The sequence below is a fragment of the Stegodyphus dumicola genome, chromosome 12 (genome assembly GCF_044657685.1).
Source record: "Stegodyphus dumicola isolate Sdum_Otavi_A_Nest chromosome 12, ASM4465768v1".
In the NCBI taxonomy this organism is placed as follows: Eukaryota; Metazoa; Arthropoda; class Arachnida; order Araneae; family Eresidae; genus Stegodyphus; species Stegodyphus dumicola.
Window position 1 is genome coordinate 5,578,848 of NC_140779.1, and position 20,297 is coordinate 5,599,144.

At 32.2% G+C, this 20,297-nt stretch overlaps 1 protein-coding gene across 1 annotated transcript in view; it reads left to right on the forward strand.

The window, feature by feature from the left end:
* The window catches only part of LOC118197442 (uncharacterized), a 576,327-nt gene that overhangs the window by 120,791 nt on the left and 435,239 nt on the right, over positions 1-20,297 (forward strand). Inside the window, exons 27-30 of the mRNA XM_085827453.1 lie at positions 4,013-4,126; positions 4,301-4,393; positions 14,861-14,977; positions 17,676-17,843. Coding sequence (XP_085683579.1) covers positions 4,013-4,126; positions 4,301-4,393; positions 14,861-14,977; positions 17,676-17,843 — 492 coding nt within the window. The remainder of the gene's footprint in view (positions 1-4,012; positions 4,127-4,300; positions 4,394-14,860; positions 14,978-17,675; positions 17,844-20,297) is intronic.

Genomic DNA, 20,297 nt, shown 5'->3' on the forward strand with positions numbered 1-20,297 from the left:
TTATATCACTCACCATAATTTTTTTAATGTATATATCTATTTGTCTGTCTATCTATCTCGCTCTCTCTATATATTCAATAAAGGATAATGAGTTTCAGTAAAAGGAGATTAATTTTTATTTGTATATTTTCCCTTTCGCAATTTTATTTTTCGAGATTGTTCTACTATGAATTTTCTCTTTAACTGGATTAGTTTTTGATATTGTGTTAAACCTATTATATATTATTGTTTTTGATATTGTGTTAAACCTCTCTATATACACTGGTGTGCAAAAATTAAGGACGAGACGGTTTTTTCAATATAACTTTGTACAAAAGCTTTCCAAATCAACACATTTAATAGCGTAAGATCTCCAATACATAAGGACATGAGTAATGTAAGCAACACTTACTAAAAGAGAAATCAGAGGGATAAAAAGAAGCTTTATTGAAAAAGTAGCATGGAGCGCAATGCGACTGAAGGCCAAAACATCCCTGTGATGGGTGTCCAGCAAAAAACATCCGGTCTTTAATAGGGAATATGATCTCCCCTGACTGCTAGGCAGGTTTCACAGCGTCTGCCCATGCTGAGAATGAGGGTGTCAATGAGTTGTTGAGGCATTGCTGCCCATTCGTCTTCAGTGGCAATCGAAGCTCCGGAATCGTTACTGGTGGTAAGGTACGAGCTGCCAAGCGTCTGCCTAGAAAATCCCATACATGCTCGATGGGATTGAGATCCGGAGATCGTGCCGGCCAATCCATACGTTCAATATCCTCACTCTCTAAGAGCTGTTCGGCAGCTACTGTGCGATGACATGGTGCATTGTCGTCCATAAAAAGGAACTGCGGACCCATAGCGCCTCTAAAGAGACGCACATATGGAAGAAGAATGTCGTTACAATAACGGGTCCCGTTGACTGAACCTGCATCGGAGATGTGAAGATCTGTACGACTGACTACCAAGCATGATGCCTCCCCAAACGAGAACACCGCCACCTCCATATCTGTCCCTTTCAATGACGTTCAAGGGATGATTGCGGCTTCCCCGCTCTCTCCAGATGAGTATGCGATGAGAATCGCTACTCAGACTGAACCTGCTCTCATCTGTAAAGAGTACTTGTCCTTATTCATTGTCTCTCCAATTCCGGTGTTCCCAGCACCACAGAGAACGCCTTCTCCGATGGGCAGGCGTTAGAGGTTAGAGGTACAGGGCGTCGTGCAAACAGACCACCACCGTGCTATCTTCTGGTCACGGTAAAACACGATATTGGTCGTCCAGTCACCTGTGTCGTGTGTCTAGCGATTTCTCCTGCTGTCTGCCGCCTGTTTCTTCTGGCCTGTAAGGCAATATACCCGTCATCTGCGGGTGTGGTTCCTCATGGACGACCACTACTAAACCCCCAGATAGCTGTTCCTGTAGTTTGAAATTGTCTCCAAAGTCGTGAAACGATGCTGTGAGCAATTCCGAACTCTGCAGCCACACTTGTCACACTGCGGCCTTTCTCCAACTTCCCAATGATTCGACCTCGGGGAAAAGCATCCAGATGTCGTCTAACAGATTGATTATTCGCCATTTCTCGCTGAGGCAGCAACTCGGTGTGATTTTAACTGCTATACGGCGTGCAATCTCTTTGCCAGAAATACTGATCTTACACCGACAACATGCTTTTTATACTACTCAGACACTCCCCCATTATGTCTACCTGCATATCTGCGCATGTGCTACCGAACATCACCTTACTTAATCTCCTGATTGGTCTTTCTGTCCGCTCTGCCTCTTCGTTCAGCTGATATGCTAATTTTTCGACTTCGTCCTTAATTTTTGCACACCAGTGTATATTCAATAAAGGATAATGAGTTTCAGTAAAAGGAGATTAATTTTTATTTGTTTATTTTCCCTTTCGTAATTTTATTTTTCGAGATTGTTCTACTATGAATTCTCTCTTTAACTGGATTAGTTTTTGATATTGTGTTAAACCTATTATACACGTTGCAATTATTATACAGTCAAAAGTCGTTAATCCGGACTCGTCGGGACTTCGGCGATTCCGGATTATCGATTTTTCCGGATTATAGATCATCAGTTTAAATCTCGTAAGATGGCATGCAGAAATTCTAAAATTAAAAATGTGAAACCGTAATTTATGAAATAAAGAACAATTATGATCTAAAGGGTATCAAAATTTGCAAAAAGAAAAAGCTTAATATTTATTTGTTTACTTTATTAAACATTTCTTTCAATGTAAGTTGTTTAAGTTTTGCTTCATTTCATGTGATAATACTTTCTATTTAATTCTATTAAACAGACATAATTTCTTGTTCAGTTACAAAGCTCCGCCGTTCAAGTCCTATAATTGCTGTGTCAAGAACACCGACTAATTTGTCAATCGAAATTTTTTTGTTTTCAATAACCTCTGTCACTTTTCTTCGCTATCGGAAGCGAATTGTAATAACGAGGAACTTGTTTTAAATCATATCAAAGACGGAGCATATCGAGATGAAATACTACGTTTGGTAAGGAATTATAAGCCAAATAAAATAAAAACATCTGCGCTGAAGATAAGGATAGTGCTGACAAATCAACTTCCAATTCATTAGGCGCCCGCCGCCGAGCAACGTGAAATTGATAAACAGATTTCGGATTTCAAAACATACTTTCGCTTTAGATCCTTTACATACTAACAAATATATATCGGAAATTCTATTTGATATAATCGAAAGTTTAAGCTTACTTTTATAAAATTGCTCTTACAGTCTGCAAAAAATAATAAGCCGGATGCATTTCGAAAATTAAGGAACAACGCAATCATCAACATTAACTGAAATAGATAATTAGATAATTTTTGCTTATATGTCCATTATACATAAAACGCGCACGAGAAAACGTATTCTGCACTTGCGCACACTGATATGCGCAGTCGTAAAAGGTCTTAGGCGCACGCGTAAACGCCTATGCGCATGTGTCAACGCGGCGCATGCGCAGAAAGTTTTTAGTTTTGATGTCCGGATTATAGATCATTCCGAATTAACAACTTTTGACTGTATTATAGAGGAATTGCCTTGCTTTTATTCCAATTTACTAATTCATTTAGATGCTTTAAGTTTATTCTACTTCAGTCTTGCAGCTATAGCGCAGGACAGGTTTAAAAAAATCTTTGTTTTAATTTTTTAATTCAAAATTTTAGCCTATTTATATATTTCTTTATATATAAATCTATAATATTATTTTAAAACACACACAAATATATATGCATATATATTAAAAAATAAAGAATATGTAAGAAAAATAAAGAATATGTAAGAGATTAAATTAGCAACATAAATTTCTCTTCTCAATTCTAAAAATAGTAATCCCTCTCTGCACTACTTCATTTCTAGATTAATCCATGTAATATGGCGAACAGGTTGGCTGCATGGATGTTTTCGTGGTTTTCCCCATATATAACGTGTATAGGAGCCTATTTCCCATAGAAAGTCCTCCACGAAGGCATCCCACGCCTTAGGCAGATAGCCCTAGTATGCTTTGCCATAATTAAGTAAACCAAACCAAACCATGTCATATGACTCTTAGATAATTCTGGTGATGTAAATAGAACTAAAACTCAAGCAACAAATAGTAATTTTACAGCAATATCAACTATCCAATCAAAATGCATTGAGAACCAAAACTAAGTCTGAATTAAGATTTCACCTTGAACATAATACACTTGCTTTCAATGCTTTGGCCTAGTTTCACTGCTGTCTGTTTGGTGCTTCCTTCTTGCTGCAAAATTATCAGGAATGTAAAACCTCTTGTAACAGGCACAATTAATGTGCCAACTTGATTGTGGCCACAATATGTTTGCTGAAATAAAAAATGAAGATTTAATCTTAATCTGCCTTCACTTCCAATTTCCTATTCATTATGCATCAACGCTTCTATGCCATCAAAATTTCTGCTAGTCATTACTTCTAAGTGTGATTTATCATATATATGTGTGTGTGTGTTTGTTTTTAAATTTTCTTGTTATCTAAAATCCCTTTAATATATTTAGTTTTCTGGAAGCCTTGCTGGATACCAAAATGACAATGCAGCTAGTGTGGAGTTAAATAGAAATTTAGAATTTTTCTTGGGATCAAATTTTGCAGATAAAAAAACAAAGTACCAGGTATGCTATTAAAAGAAAAAATAAATAATATTTTTCAAAGTAATTTTACTATTTGAAATACTTAATTAAACTTGTGCTGATAAGAAACCTTTTCCTGCATTGCGAAGTATTATTGTCATTCAGTATTTATATGCTGCCTTCTTTATATATTTTTTCTTACATTCTTTTATAAAGAATAAGCAAACTTTTCATCCTGATTCTGAATTGTCTTCAAAACCATCAGGCAAAAGAGACTGTGATCAAGAATCATCAGACAGAAAACATGAAGTTTGTGTTTTTAATTTTATTTTTTGGCTTTTATAAAAAATTAATTTGCTTTAATATTTAATTGTCATGTTGCTTTCTGTAGTGCTATTTTATAATTAGAAGTTTTTCTAATTTCTAGTTAGGCTGTCAGTGCTTTTTAAAATGAGTGTCTTTCTTTGCAAATAAAACAATCAAGTTAATGCTGCTGTTCGTTTTTTAAAATTAATATTACTGAATGCATATTTTATTTCTTTTGTGAAAAAAATTAATATTTTCTGCAAATAAAAATATATACATATAGATTTACAATGCATTCGCTTTCATAAAATTGGTTTTACATGAAAAAATTTACATTAAGGAAAATTTTATTATTATAGATTTTATTACTATATTTTATTGTATATTATTTTTTATTATTATAATTTATTATTTTATTATTAAACTACATTTATAATTTAAATCTAACCTTTCAGCTCAGAACTTTCTGTCTTAATGTTATTTTACTTGAAATTTCTGAGTTAAAGAGTTTTCAAGCAATAAGGAATATTTGCATTTTTCAAAGTCATATATTTATCTTTTTCCTTTGTTACTCTATTGGAGGATTGAAGGCCTAGTTAGATCAGTATATAATGATCTGAAATATGCATGTGGTATGCATGTTTTTTTAATAATCACTGAAGAATTATACTTCTAATACACTCATGTCCATAAATTAAGGAAAATGCAAAATCAGGCAAAGGAAGAGTTAGAAGCAAAACAAATTTGACTTATTTGTAAAGCTTATTTATTAAACAAAAGGTAAAGAGCAAAAAAAGATGCTATATGTTTGAAATTATTAAAAAATTTATCAGGTTCAATGTTTCTTCTAACCTTCTTCGGAAACATACAATGACCTGACTAGGAACAGAGAGCTTACTAAAGCTATGTTCACTAATTGTAGTAAGTAGACAGGATACAGACGAAGGGTATACAAGACCCTTTATTTTTCTTTATATACAATGACTTCCGTACTTCGGAATACAATGACCCTCCACTCGGGGTCTAACTTAAAAGATATCAAAATAAAACTAAACTCTAATTTAACTTTAGAATAAGATTGGCCTTATAATAACAGGAAGCGTATGTAGCACAGAGACTGTGAACACTACAATACGTTTAATTTATCAAGAGGATTAAAACCTCTGGCCTGGAAGGCAAATAGCAACTGCGTAACTTCTAAGGTAAGCGGCCTGCTTCGAACTCACTGCTTCCTCTCTCTCTCTTGGCAAAAAGGCCACACTTAAATACTTGGCGTTCGCCAGACAACTTTGCATAAACTCCTTCACGCTTATAATTCTGGCCGGAAGTAGAAAATAAGAAGTGATAGTAAAGATTTAAAATAAAATAAACGTTAGTAAAACTTAAGATCCTTACAAATTTAGCAATTTTTTCTCCCTGGAGCAAATTACAAAACAAAACAAAACAACAAAAAAAACAAACAAAATAATAATAATAATAATAATAATAATAATAATAATAAAATAAAAATCCATCTTTTTACAAAAAACTAATATTACATGGTTGGTATGATTGTTAATACATAGTATGTCTCCCAGACGATGCTATACCGTCCGTACAACGCATAGGCATGCTGAGTATCAAATTATCGATCTGACCTTGAGGGATATTAATTACACCACTCAAAAAGCAATGCTTTCCCAAGTTCCGGTAGACATGTAGGAGGAGATTGACGGGCTGCAACTCATCGGCCAAGCATGTCCTGCACGTGCTCTAATGGATTCAAGTCCGGTGAGAATGCTGGCCAGTCCATACGGGTGATATCCTCCGATTGAAGGCATTCGCTTACGATGTTTGCACGGTGAGGACGGACGTTGTCATCCATAAACACAAATTGTGCACCCATGGTGCCCCGAAACAAAGGTACATGTTGTTCCAGAGTGACGTTCCGATATATTTGGCTTGTCATTGTTCCAATTTGAACATGCAGGTCAGTTCTGGAACCCAGAATAATTCCACCCCAAATGAGCACTCCTGCACCACTGTAACAGTGTCATTCAATGATGTTTTCTTGGTGGTAACGGGTACCTGGAGCTCTCCATATGAAAGTCCGGCGAGAATCAGACTGCAGGCTAAACCTGGACTCGTCGGAAAATGTCACACAAGACCACTGTTGCGGTGTCCACAATGCATGCTCTCTACTCCAGGCTAACTGCAGGCGACAGTGAGTTGCAGTAAGTTGAATGCATCTGACAGGCTACGAGCATATAGACCAATCTGCCCTAAGCATCTGTACACGGTCTGCCTTGAAATTGTCGTACCAGTGGCTGAAGAGAGCTGACGAGACAGGTCTGAGGGTGTGCTCCGCCTGTTTCTTTAGGCAGTAAGTGTCAAGTACCATTCCTCATTTGGCATTGTAACTCTGGGGTGACCTGTGCTGTAACGTCTACTTACATTACCATCATCTTGGAATTGTTGCCAAAGTCTGGAGATGACACGCTGAGCAATTCCAAGTTCGTCTGATACTTCCAGTTGGGTACGCCCACATTCCAGACGGCCGATAATTCTACCACGTAAAAAATAATCCAAATGCGTCCTTTGTGTCATAACTATTTGGTTATTGCACTGAAATGCTTATAATGCCCTTGCGAACAATTTTACTTCTTCGCCTGTATTCCTTATATATCACTCTCTTACACTCTGGTCATTGTGATGTACCATCGGTGTCATCTGGTTACTTCCTGAAATTTGCATATGATTCTTGAAGATATGTGTAGTGATTTTACAGGTGATATATTTATTTTAGAGTTCGATTTCCGCTTGACTCTAAATTATCTTTAATTTATGGACATGAGTGTATATTAGCCATGTTCAAGTCCTAGAAAAGGGATGGATGTTTGTAAGTGTACAGTGTCTGTGCAGCAAAGAAGCACTCAAATGATGTGGCAAACCAAAATCCTCTTGAGAGGTGGGTGGTAAGGGAAGAGGAATGAGAGACTCTCTGATTGCATCTCATGATATTCTATCAATATTTTTTTTTTTTTTTTTTTTTTTTTTTTTTTTTTTTTTTTTTTTTTTCTGATTGAGAAACTTAGCAGTTAAAAAGGCCTAGCAATACCTAATATACAGGATGTCTATAATTACAGAACCCTATTTCAAAACTGATTACAACAAGCAAAAACCACTAATCAGAAAATTGTTAAATTTTGTGGCTGACTTAAATGGAGGAATGAGAATGTCTTTCAAACAGTTTAACTAACAAAGCATGTTCTTGTGAGCTTTCATCATTGTGAGCAACAAACACATTGCAAACAAAGTCTCCATAAATTTTTCTAAGTTTATAACAGCTGCTGCACTACGTTGACAGAGATTTACATTTTTGTTACAGATTTTCAAAGTTTCAAAGTACCCATCCCTTCATTAAGTTTGCCACAAAATTTCACAATTTTCTGATCACTGGTTTTGCTTGTAGATAGTTTTGAAATTTTGTTACATTTTGTTCTTTTATTATAGAAACACTGTACCTACTTGTTTGTTCTCAAATACCAGATTTAATTGAATCTACAGCTCTTGTTTGGCAATGTAACTAAATACATTTTAAATGAACTCTTGATAAAACATTTTATGGCCTTGAGGGAGATGCCAGCTCTAAAGATAGTGCTGGATATCTGTTTAGCAATGTTAGCCACCTGGTGTCCCTGTGCTGTGTCACCAGCCACTTCAATGAACTGTATTTGACAGTATTTTGACATTACTTGCAATTCTGAGCTATAATCACATCTCTTCCTAAATATAGAAATACAATGATTTTTATTTCATAATATTTGTGCGTACATAGATCTTACTTGTGTAAAAGCATATGCAGGGCTACAAGAAAACAAAAAAAGCAGATAAGCTCACCAAGCAAGTGGTCAGCAATATTAATGCAGCAGAACTTAATATTATAGCACCTTCATTGCATCTGAAGCTTGCACTGCTGGACAAGGTGATCTAAAAATGATAACTGGAACAGAACCTACGTGACACAGGAAGACAAACATATTGTTTCATACTGAAAGTCTCACCAACATGGCCTGATGATGGCAAATCATTTGCATTTACCTATCAACAGCACTGATCCACATTAATGTACATATATATCTATCCATCCCACATCTAATCACCAACCGAATCACAACTAACAAAGTCTAGAGTGATAAAATCTCTAGTGATAGTGAAAAAAGGTTTGACAATAACGTTTGGCAAACTAAGGACGCCCACTAAGCTACACTTCTTTCCAGCAAGTAAACAATTAATGTAAAATAAATTATATATGCTGATAACCAGCATTACACTTCTGAAATTATGAACCTAAAATTTTAACCTAATTTTACTTAATTTTTTAGTTTTATTTTTATGTTTTAAGTTTATTTTTAATATAAATTTGATTTTAATTAATAAATTATTAACTTATATGTAACTATGCTTTAAACTTATATGTTTAGTCTGAAAACACACTAAACTTTTGTAAGATAAAACTGTTCATTATGTATTAAAAGAAATATTTTTAAAAATCATCTGTAGTGTATCACCTATGTACTTTCAGCCCTTGTGTGGGCATGTCAAAGTTATTTTTATTGCAGTGAACTGATGGCAGAGTGGAGATAATTCATGCTAACCTGTGATAGCCACCAGGAGTCTCCTTTCTCCATCACCTGCATTTTATTCTCTTTTTCCCTTATTCAATGCCCATGTTCTGTAGTAGTCTGTATGTTGCATTTACCAAATTCTTAAGAACTGTTTTATTGGTTGTTGGTTGGAAAATAAATTTTGAAGGCAAAAAATATTGAAATAATTATAGCAATTGATAAACTATTATATAAGAAGAATAATCAAACAAACAAAGAATGGAACTCAGAGACAAGAAAAGAAAGAACAGGCAGAAGAAAGGGAAAAAAAACTTCCAAAACTAGGCAACTTCATTATTAAAACATCAAATCCAGAAAAAGATTCTTCAGTAGGTTGAATAACTATATTATCAGCTGAAGTTCCCTCTACTATTAGTAAGACTGACAAAAAAACATACCAAAGAAACATATAAATGCTCATCAGCAGATACAGTAAAGAATTACATAGGTAAATATATTACTGATATGACTTTTAATTAATTGTGATGAAAACCTGGGTCCATTTCCAAGAAAATAGTCAAGAATCTAACTAATCAAGAAAATAGAATTTTAGTGCAGCACATTGTACATGAAGAAGTACGGACAAGTGTGCCAACATTGATTATGTTACTCTAAATTAGGTGTTGGCGGGCTACGGGTATCCCGCTGAAGGTATTTTGGTGGCCCAAAATTTGAATTTGAAGAAATTTTCATTTCAAGAAAAATTGCCTTATCAGCATTTTGCTGTAAAAATAAATAAATAAATAAATAATCCCCTTTATTCTTGATATTTAAAACATTTTATTGACATGCCTGATATTTGAGATAACATTTCCTGAAAATGACAAATTTTTCAAAAATTTCACTTCTTCTTATGTAATTTATCTTATGTAATAATGTTCCAACTCCAGTTAGAATTTATAGATTTACAGTGTGACTCTGCAGTAAAATGCAAGTTTCTTGAAAATCCTACATTTATTGATTTTTATTTATTTTTAAGTATGTGACCGAAGACAAGTATCCAGGAATTCGTAAACATGCACTCTTCATGCCTTCTATCTTTGGCAATACCTACATATGTGAAGAGCTTTTTGTAAAATGAAAATCCTAAAATTAAAACCAAGAACACGGCTGACAGACAAACATTTGGAGGATTCTTTACAAATTGCAACAATACAGATTTAACAGGATAATTGAAGCTTTAATCAAGCAAAAACAATGTCAAATTTCACATTAAAACTACCATCTTAAGATACAATAACACACTGAATATTAATTTAGATGTCAAACAACAAAAATCAGCATTATGTTTTCAAATTTTCACAGGAATAGTTTCGATGGTTTTACTGAACCATCATTCTCAGCTACAAAAGCACAAATCTCCTGCCAATAACTACCATCTTCCTGCCAGTAATGTAAGTTTTTCTTTCTTTTTACTTCCTTGTTAGAAGTAAAAAGAAAGTATTGTAGTCGCAAAAAACTTCAGGCATCATAACCAGGCATCAACGAAAATATCCATTTTGACCGCTATCAAATGCAATTTAACAAAGTTTTTGCATGACATCCATACGTAAGGACAGAATAAAGGACTCTTTTCCCCCCAAAAAATTGTAAAACTGATTTTAAATGAATTCTTAAGAGAAATTTTCATGGCGTCTGTGTGTATGTGCGTATCTCGCATAACTAAAAATGAGTAGCCTCAAAACGTTATTTTGTATATAGGATTGCTATAGCATGTAGATGTGCATCTCGTGTTTTGGTTGCAATCGGCCGCACCAAAAATATATAAATATATATCCACTCTGTTACTCGGCTCAATCTCCGTTTCTTTATTCTTATATGTTTGTAAATTGAGCACATTTTGCTTTAAAAATAATTGAATTTTGTTGTTCTTATCTTCTGGTTAAGGTTTTTATGCCTTTAATAAATTTGCATGCGATATTTTTAGAATTATTAACAATTTAACGGTTGTTTAAGTGCCACTAAGCCTTTTACAATGGCGGCAATGTTTGTTTACATTTGAAACAGCAGAATAGTAGATTTGTTGCCAATGTAGAGAAAGTAAGCTTCGCAAAAATAAAGATAATACCTTCTTTTATGATTGTGAATTAAATCATGCTTAATCCATTCTGGAATTTATTCAAGGAAATAAGTGCTTAAGGTTTACTTCATAATTTTCAATATAGATATTTTGAGCTTTTATGTATTTTTGCCTTGTAGCAAAGTAAAAACTGAATTAATTGAATGAGAAATACTGAATCGTCTGTGAAAACTTTTTTTTGTTGTTGTTTGCTTAATTTCTTTTATACGTCGTTTTAGATTTATTATAGCATTTAAATAGCATATGTGGCAGCGATTAGGTAATTCTTAAGATGATATAAATTTTGTGCATTCTGAGTTAAAAAATGAATGAAATTTAGTGCTGTTAAGCAAACCTAGGGTCAGAGTGTCGCTATGGTAAACAAATATAGTGAATTCTAACGCTCTGAAGCGCAGTGGTCATGCCTTGAAACCACCAATTTTCGAATTTTTTTCTCTTCTTCTTTCCAAAATTTTTGAGTGAAAATCAATTGATTACTGATCTTTTACCTCTAAATAACACAAAATGACTGCAAAATCATACATGTTTTAGGTCTTAGTACTTCAAATCGAATGGCTTTTAAAATTCGTTTTCAATGAAACAAAAAAACTTCCTTTTATTAATATAAACAACTTTAAATTTAAGAAGTTATTCATCGCAAATAATGATTTCTATTATAAACAATAAAATAAAGCAGTAATTAAACTGCATATATGAAAAAAACCTCTCTATATGTATGGCATTTATTTTGTGGTTTCAGGGCGCGATCACTGCGCCACGTGCTTGTTTCTCAAATAGGAATGTTTATTTTTACCCAGATATAGATAAGGGGCTTTGAAAGCACAGAGTTATTTTATTACTAAACAATACATGCACCTCCCAGTAAAAAGGTCTTTCTTTTCCAGAGATTTTTCTCTGACCTCAGCACACTTGCTTCCCAAGCTAGTATTATGATTTTATAAATTATTTCTTGTGGTTTAAATTTAATGTAAATATACTTTGCTATAATTAAAAATAGAAATCACGTAAAGTTTTATTTAAATTTAAAATATTTTTTGAAGATTTTGGGACGAAATACAAATAAAATAAGTATGAATGGGAAACGAATGATCCGCACCAAAGCCAAAAAGACCAAGCCCCCCCCCAATTTAGATCCAGACAGTTTGCACTTTGTAGCACAAGGAAGAAACCTCATAGAAGAAGATACATGTGCGAAACTTGCAATGTTGGTCTATGCATGTAACAAAAAAACAAAACATGCTTTGAACAGCGTCACAAGAAAAATTTGTTCTTTGAAATTAAGAAAATAAATACTGAGTCCTTTTTTTTATCCTTATTTTATTGAGTTTTTTTAATCCATTTAGCCAAAAGTCCTTATTTTTTAATTTTTTTATGATGATTTACTTTGTAAATTAATATAAAAAAATTATATATAATGTAATTCTTACATACATTTTTTTTTTTTTTTTTTTTAAAATTCTTAAATTTCGTTATTTATTGGAAACACACAAGGAGAAAGGTAATTTTTTTTTTCTACTACCTCAGTAAGTTTCAAAATCCTAGACGTGCGGTGGTTTAACAGTGCGACCACCACCCACAGAACAATGGGCAAGAGTAGATTTTTTTTCATTCATATATTATTTGTCTCTAGGATCATAATATTCAATTTCTAGAGTTTTTAGTTTAAAAATTATAAAAATAATATCGCACACGTTAAAGGGTTAAAGAGTGCATTTATTCTGTTGTGGTTTATGCGCTAAATGAAGAAATGAATTTAATTCAATCCAATAAGTTTAAATGAGATTCAAGAAAAAATGCATATAATTTAATATTCTTTGCAAGGAAGTCATGTGGTGTACACATCAGACTTTTTTCTCTTGCAAATGCATTTTGTAGCATTGTTTCTGTATAATCATCTTTATACTTTTTTCATAGTTAAAAAAAGATTTGAAACAATTTAATTGGATTTCCAGTTGACTTTTTGGAACCAATGTGTATATAAATTTTGTAACACTATCTCTTCGCTTAGAATCAGTTGTAGTCTTGCTAAACAAAGCTCCCTTTTTTCAATAAATTTTTTGACTACACTATTTTTTTGACAGACATGTGGCATGCAGATCTTTGTGAAATTATTGATGTAACCCTCGTGCGTAAAAGGTTGAAGACCTCCTACTCTAAATTATTTGATGTTGCAAACCTTGTTGGTTGTTTTTCTAACTCTGATAATATTTAGTGTTCAAGTATTAGGAAAATTTAATACTAAAGTGTTAAAACACACATTATGACATGAAACACACTTCCAAATCACTTTATGTAAGTGATAAAACATGGGGAAAAAATTCACTGTTGATAAAGACCTTGAAGAACAAATTTGATATGAGGCAAATTTTGGGGAAAAGGTTTTAGAATGATTATTTAACAATATGTTTATGCTGCCAAAAAATGCATCAAGCATGAAAGGCTAACAAGTTTTTTAACATGTCTAATGCATTTTTTTCATGGCTAATACATTTTTTAGGTTTTCATGGCAAGGTGAAGATATGAATACTAGTTATAATGGCAAATTATTATTTCAGCTTAAATTATTAAATAAGTATCTTAATTCCATGAAACAAGTTTTTGAAATGCCAGTAGAAAGTATGTTATATTTGAGGCCTACCATTCAAAATGAATTAATTCAATTTAGAACAAATTTTGATGAACCACATAAATGCATCTCCCTTTTATTCTTCATCATTACACACACACACAACAATTTTCATCCTTTGCATAGCAAACAAGTTTTTGCATAACAAACAAGTTTTAAAACTTGTTTGTTATGCAAAGGATGAAAATTTGGAGCCCTCCAATTTTCTGTTTAAGGAAACATTTCTCGGATTTTATGCTGTAAAACATTATTCTTCTGAAGGATTGAAAGAACTCATTGAATGAAAAAGAAATTTAAATTAAAGTGTGTTATGAACAATGATATGAGAGCATGTATGTTAGGAGTAGTATCTATAATGGCTTTCATCAAAAGATAAAAACTATTCAGCCAAATGCTGAATATGTACACTGATGTCTAGATGAATACATGTCTGATAGATACACATCTAGGTGGAGCTATGCAATATTTAAATAATGACTGCATAAATACAAAGAAACTACAAAATAAATTTGCAGAACTGAAAAAATTTAGCAGAACTGAAAAAATGGCCAAAAAATTTCATGTTCTTCAAGAATTTTTAACCAAGAGGGGGGAAAGTGCAAAATGTCATTTTGATGAGTTTTTGGCACATCACAAATTTCAGTCTCATGAAGATGAATCCAACCTTTCAACATCTGCATAATATCCATAATGAGTTCCTAATTCATTGTATCAGCATCAATCATATTGAATAAGAAAAGCAATAGTTTCAACATGTAGTCAGTGTAATCATTATGCAATGTAATCAACATGTAGTCATCTTGAATCGGAAAAGCAATAGTTTTAGTTGGAGTGAAGAAAATGCAAGCGGAAATTAGTTTGTTGGGATAAAATGTAAATATTTTCATCATTTAGAATTAGCTACTTACATTAATGATCTGAAGATAAACTTACCAATTATTAAGCTAACTGATTTTTTCTTAAAAAGCACACAAAAAAATTCCAGTAAATTCTAAGGCTATTATTATGTCAATCAGAAAAAAAGAGGTAACATTATGTATTTTAATATGATTTCTTATTTGATTTTATTATTACACCATTGCATTCCATTTCAGTAAAATTTTGTTTATTTTCAAAAGACTTATAGAGTTTCTCAGTCGTGGGAAGATATTTTATATAATGTTTATCATGCGTTGATGGAAGGAAACCGACTGAGAGCTGTACTGAACAGAAAAGATGGGAAAATACAAAGAAAGGTTTGTGTTTTCTTTATTTATTTCATAACATCAAAAAGGTTTCATAGTAAGTCTTTCTTGTAAGTTTTTTTAGTATCATTTTAATTGTTTAATTCTATTAGATTTTTTTTTTAAATTCTCATTAACTGGAAAGTTTATTAATCCAGGATGATATTTAATTTTTTAATTTTTTTTAAGTAAAATGTGTGAGAATTCCTTTATATTCATATGATTTTAGCGTGATAGATTAGAGTTGTTAGTTGAGTCACATTTAGCCCTCAGAAGTCAGTGATTCTCTGAATGTCATTGGGCAATGAAAATGAACAAAAGTATGAGATAATGCAAGCCTTGAAATTAAAAATCAGAACTATAAGTATGATCTTCAATGAATAAAATGTTTATGTGAATGGAACATGCACTAAAAGCAGCAAATAAATGATAATTCAAAAAAAAAAAAAAAAAAAAAAAAAAAAAAAAAAAAAAAAAAAAAAAAAAAAACGGCATCCAAAATGAAATTTCAATTGAGACAATTTCATATTAAGAACAATAATAGTTGCACACTAGAAATCTGCCTGGACAAAGTTATATTAGCGATAGAAAATACTCAGCTATAATTGCAATTTTACAAGACATTATGAAAAGACTTTAGAAAATATCATTTGCGCATTTCAATTATATCTGCAACTCAGTTTTCAGTTGATACTAAATTTACTTTGGAACTTTCAAAAGCTGTTCAGAGCTGTTATTAGTTATGCAATGGTTAAAGAAAATTATTTAAGTGGTCTTTTACGTTTTACATACCCAAAGAAAAATATCTTACATTTCATGAACATTTGATATTCCTGAGAAAGCATCTATATTTGTAAGCAGTGTGTTTTCCAGAAAAAGCATACAGAAGTAAAATATTAAAAGTTAAAATCTATTCAAGATAGACTAGAAGAGAAACACGCTAATGTGCCAATCAAACGATTGTCACATTAGCGATGACGATTTTGATTGTCACGCTAAATACAAGGTTGTTTTTACGATTCTATTCAAGATGTTCATACATCTTAAATTGAATTTTTTTTGTCGGCAAATTTATCAAAGTATGTGTTGATGCTTTGGTTTTTTTTAAAGAAGCTTATTTTCTTATTAATATGTAATGTTCATATTTTATTCCTAATAAATAATTCCTGAATTAAAAATAAATGTGATTTTATCATTTGCAGTTTGATAATTTTAGTTGTACTACTGCGATAAAAATTTAATATATATATATATTGGGAATGGTTTATTCATTTCATGGATAGGCAAGAAATCACTTGCTGAGATTTTTTAGATATTTTTAATTCTTATTAATATCTGGCAGCAGTTTTTATTTCAGTTCTTTTATCATTTTGTAGGGTTGCTTTTGTAACTGTAACTGAAATTAAATCCTACACTTTGTTAGACAAAATAGCAAGTTATCACTGTGTCTTAAATATTCACAAAGTACTGAGGAAGTTCTAAAATAATCTTTTTATTTTAATCTGATTTCAGCATGAAGATGCAACTTGTACTACACCACCATTCATGGCATTTTAAATTAAACTATAACAGACAACCAAATTGAAATGCTAGTACTGTAAAGAACAAGTTCAAACAAAAAGTTACATATGCCTTTAAAATCACTCAAATGAACTAACTACAAGTTCTCCATAAGAATGAATACGATAATTTTAAAAATTAACAACTAATTAAATTAACAATATATTCAGCTTAAATTAGTAAAAAAAAGCTGAAAAACACTGCATTCTGAACATTACGTAAAAAGGAAAAAGAATATTTTTTCTTAATAAGAATAATAGTCATTGCCAATCAACAACAGGAAAGAAAGCTGAAAAACACTACATTCTGAACACTATGTAAAAAGGAAAAAGGAATATTTTTCTTAATAAGAATAATAGTCGTTGCCAATCAACAACAGGAAAAGTAACAACAAAAACCTCAGTTGAAAATAATAGGTGAAGTAGTACTTAAGTTTAAATAACGATATTAATTATTGTACAATCTTTAACAGATACATCAGTATATAGGATAAGATGAGGCATAAGAAATAAGCTGGCTGAGAGTATTTTTCTAGCTCATGGTTTAAAGCACTGGCTAATAAGAATGTGAAAGCTAAAGTATTACTTTTAAACAGAGCTGATAAAAAATATGAACTGCAGACAAGATTGCAAGAAAGTTTTTCAACCAAGATTCAAAACTTTCAACTTGAATACAACCAAAGCATTTGCATTCTGTGAGGAATATGGAAAGGAAAAGATTAAAATTGTACTAACTGGTTAACTAACATAAGATTTCTTACAATTTCCAAATCAATTTGTTTTTAATGCACAAAAAAATGAAAATATTATAATGATAAGTTTGGATTATGTAAAAATTACATATGGCATGTTTGAGTAGAATGCTTTTTGATTAAGTTATTATTTAAATAGCAGTTCTTTGTTCGTGTTTATGAAATATATACTGTAATCATTAAGCAGTGTTTAGGTTTCTTATGCAATAAAGAGAATTAATAAATTTTCAGGAGAATTTAATTCCATTCATATATTTAAAATTATTTTAACTATGCACTACTTTTCAGCAGTAGTTTATTTTTACAACTGCGGAATACCATTTTTTTCTTTGTTTTGTTTTACTGTGATTTATTGTGTTAATACAGGATAAATACTGATTGCATTCTTCTTTAAAATAGGTAGCTAAGTTTCATTCAACATTGGATAATTTTTTTTTAAATGCAATAAAAGCTCAGAAAGATGATTTAGAAAAAAATATTAGGAAAAATAATATACTGAAAGAACTAGCTAAAAGAATAAATGAAAGACTAAAAAGTGGATTTCAAGAAATTGTTTTGCAAAAGAAAGTATGTAACGTTTTTGTTCTTTTTATTTTTTATGCATAATCTACCAAAATTGTAATTTTTTTTAAATATTGAATTAGCTGTATACTGCTAAACTCATGATCTCGTACATTTTCATGGGATTAATTAGTTTATTAAATTATTTTTGTCATTAATATTGTTGTATGCATACAAGTTCATAATAGACTGAATGCACACAGGTCCAATGATAGGTTGATAGAATTTATTGTATAAAAAAAAAAAAAAAAAAAAAAAAAAAATTCAGAGTTCTGGAACTTTCCACAAAATTTCTCACATAAATCTTTGCAGTACCACAGAGTGCAATCAACAGTGACACTTCAAACTACTAAGAATGCTAAACACAATGCAGGGCTCACCAGTGCCCGAGCGGTAAAGTCGCTGAACACTGGTAGTTCGGTCCGAGGTTTGAATCCCGCGAATGGGCTGGCTGCATGGGTGTTTTCATGGTTTTCCCCATGTGTAACGTGTATACGAGAATTTCCCTTAGAAAGTCCTCCACAAAGGCATCCCTCCCCTTAGGCAGATAGCCGTAATGTGCTTTGCCATAATTAAATAAACCAAAAACAAGCTAAACACAATGCAGTGCAAAGCGCAGCTGAACAATAGATAGTACTTGGAACTTATGCTGAGCTAACAGTGAACAATAACAGTAACTGAGAGCAGATGCTTTCTTCAGCCTTATATAATTTTCACCCGGCCGCCAGGATATTTCTAGTACTTTCTGTCTCTCAAAATTACTGGAAGGCAGTATGAAAGTCAAATTACAATTACAGCCAATATAGTGATCAATTACATTTATTCAATTACAATATGGTGATACAAGTATGGGGCTAAAATGTCGCCAAGTGCGCCGATTTCTCGCCAAATTTGGCGACAAAAATTAGTTACAAAGACCACTGCCATCTTGGTAATATCTCACCAAGTTACCAAGATATCCATTTACTCAATGTTGAATGCCCCTGTATTCCTATTTCTCTGGCATAGCTTTGCTCTCTAGATTTTCATGTTGCATTATGCAGGGAAAAATATAACAATTTTACTAAAATTATCCATATATATATGTACACAATTCATAACAATATTTACTAAGTTAAACACTGCAAAAAATACAAAATTTGAAGTAAATTTTAAATTAGTTTCATTTTTGCAGTTAGTGAAGGTATCAATGACTATTTAATAATACGTGTTTGTAGTCAGTCATGCTATTTTAAATTGATCTCCTTTTGAATTCGTTTTCTTCAAACAAGAGGATTTTTCCCCCTTCCTTTTCCTTATAGGCATACACATACAAATCTGTACCAATCATTAAGCCCATTGCATTGACAATAAACTTGAGGTACAGTACACCTCCAATTATCTTAACTCCAACTATCCAAATTGCTGATTATTTGAATCACTTTCAGAATTTAAGAAAAAAATTAAGGTGAGCTGCAATTAGCAAAGTAATGATCCTGTCTATGCACTCTATTGTCCTTCCCTCCATGAAGCTAGTGTAGGCATAGCACAAACATTATTGGGATGATGAGTCACTATCTTATATTGTAGTTCTACAATCATCAGGTGGCTGGCCTGGCCCGTCTGCTACAGTTCATTTTGATTACTAGTCAGTCAGTCGTTGACATGCTGTCTCCAGCGTGTTGCTTCTGAGAAAAATTATGGTGGAAATTAGCATTTCCAGAGTTTTTAATTAATATTTGATGGTCAAAAATGGCTTACCATGAATTTTTGGAATCCAGAGATACCTCTCTCAAAGCTCAACTTCCCACCATTTCAGAGGAGATAATGCCACAAACAAACAGGCAGATGCACACAGATTTTAATAGTATAGATTATGTGAATCTCATCTAAATTAAATTACAGAATAATTTAAAATAATTTAATTCACTGCCTCGGTATAAAAATCTAAGGTACTTACTTACCTTGTGAAACTTGAAAGCATTGAACATTAATGGCTAATGCTCAAAACATAAGTATGCTGCTGATCATTGTATACACACTAAAGCTTTCATGGGTGTGTGGTGCAGACGCTTCATGACACATATAGCATAATGCTTCTCAGAAAATAGGTAACTTCTGAATAAAAATAGTGTAATATAACAAAACTGATCTTCAACCATTAATGGTCAGAATGTGATATTGCAAGAAGGTAGATAACTTTCATGTGAAAATATTTCAATATAACAAATCTGATCTTTGGACATTGATGAACCTGACAAATTGCTATGGCTGTATTCTAAAATATTTATGAACACAGATGGCCCAACAAAATTTAGAGATTCTGCTGATTTTTGAAAGATGATAGATAGTCCACTTCAGTACTTGGGTTTAAATCTCAATTATTTTCTGAAATATGTGTAGATTAACGACAAGATTCTTCATCTGCATGTATTGTCAATTAATGACAAGTATAGAAATCTACTCTCATGGACATTTTTC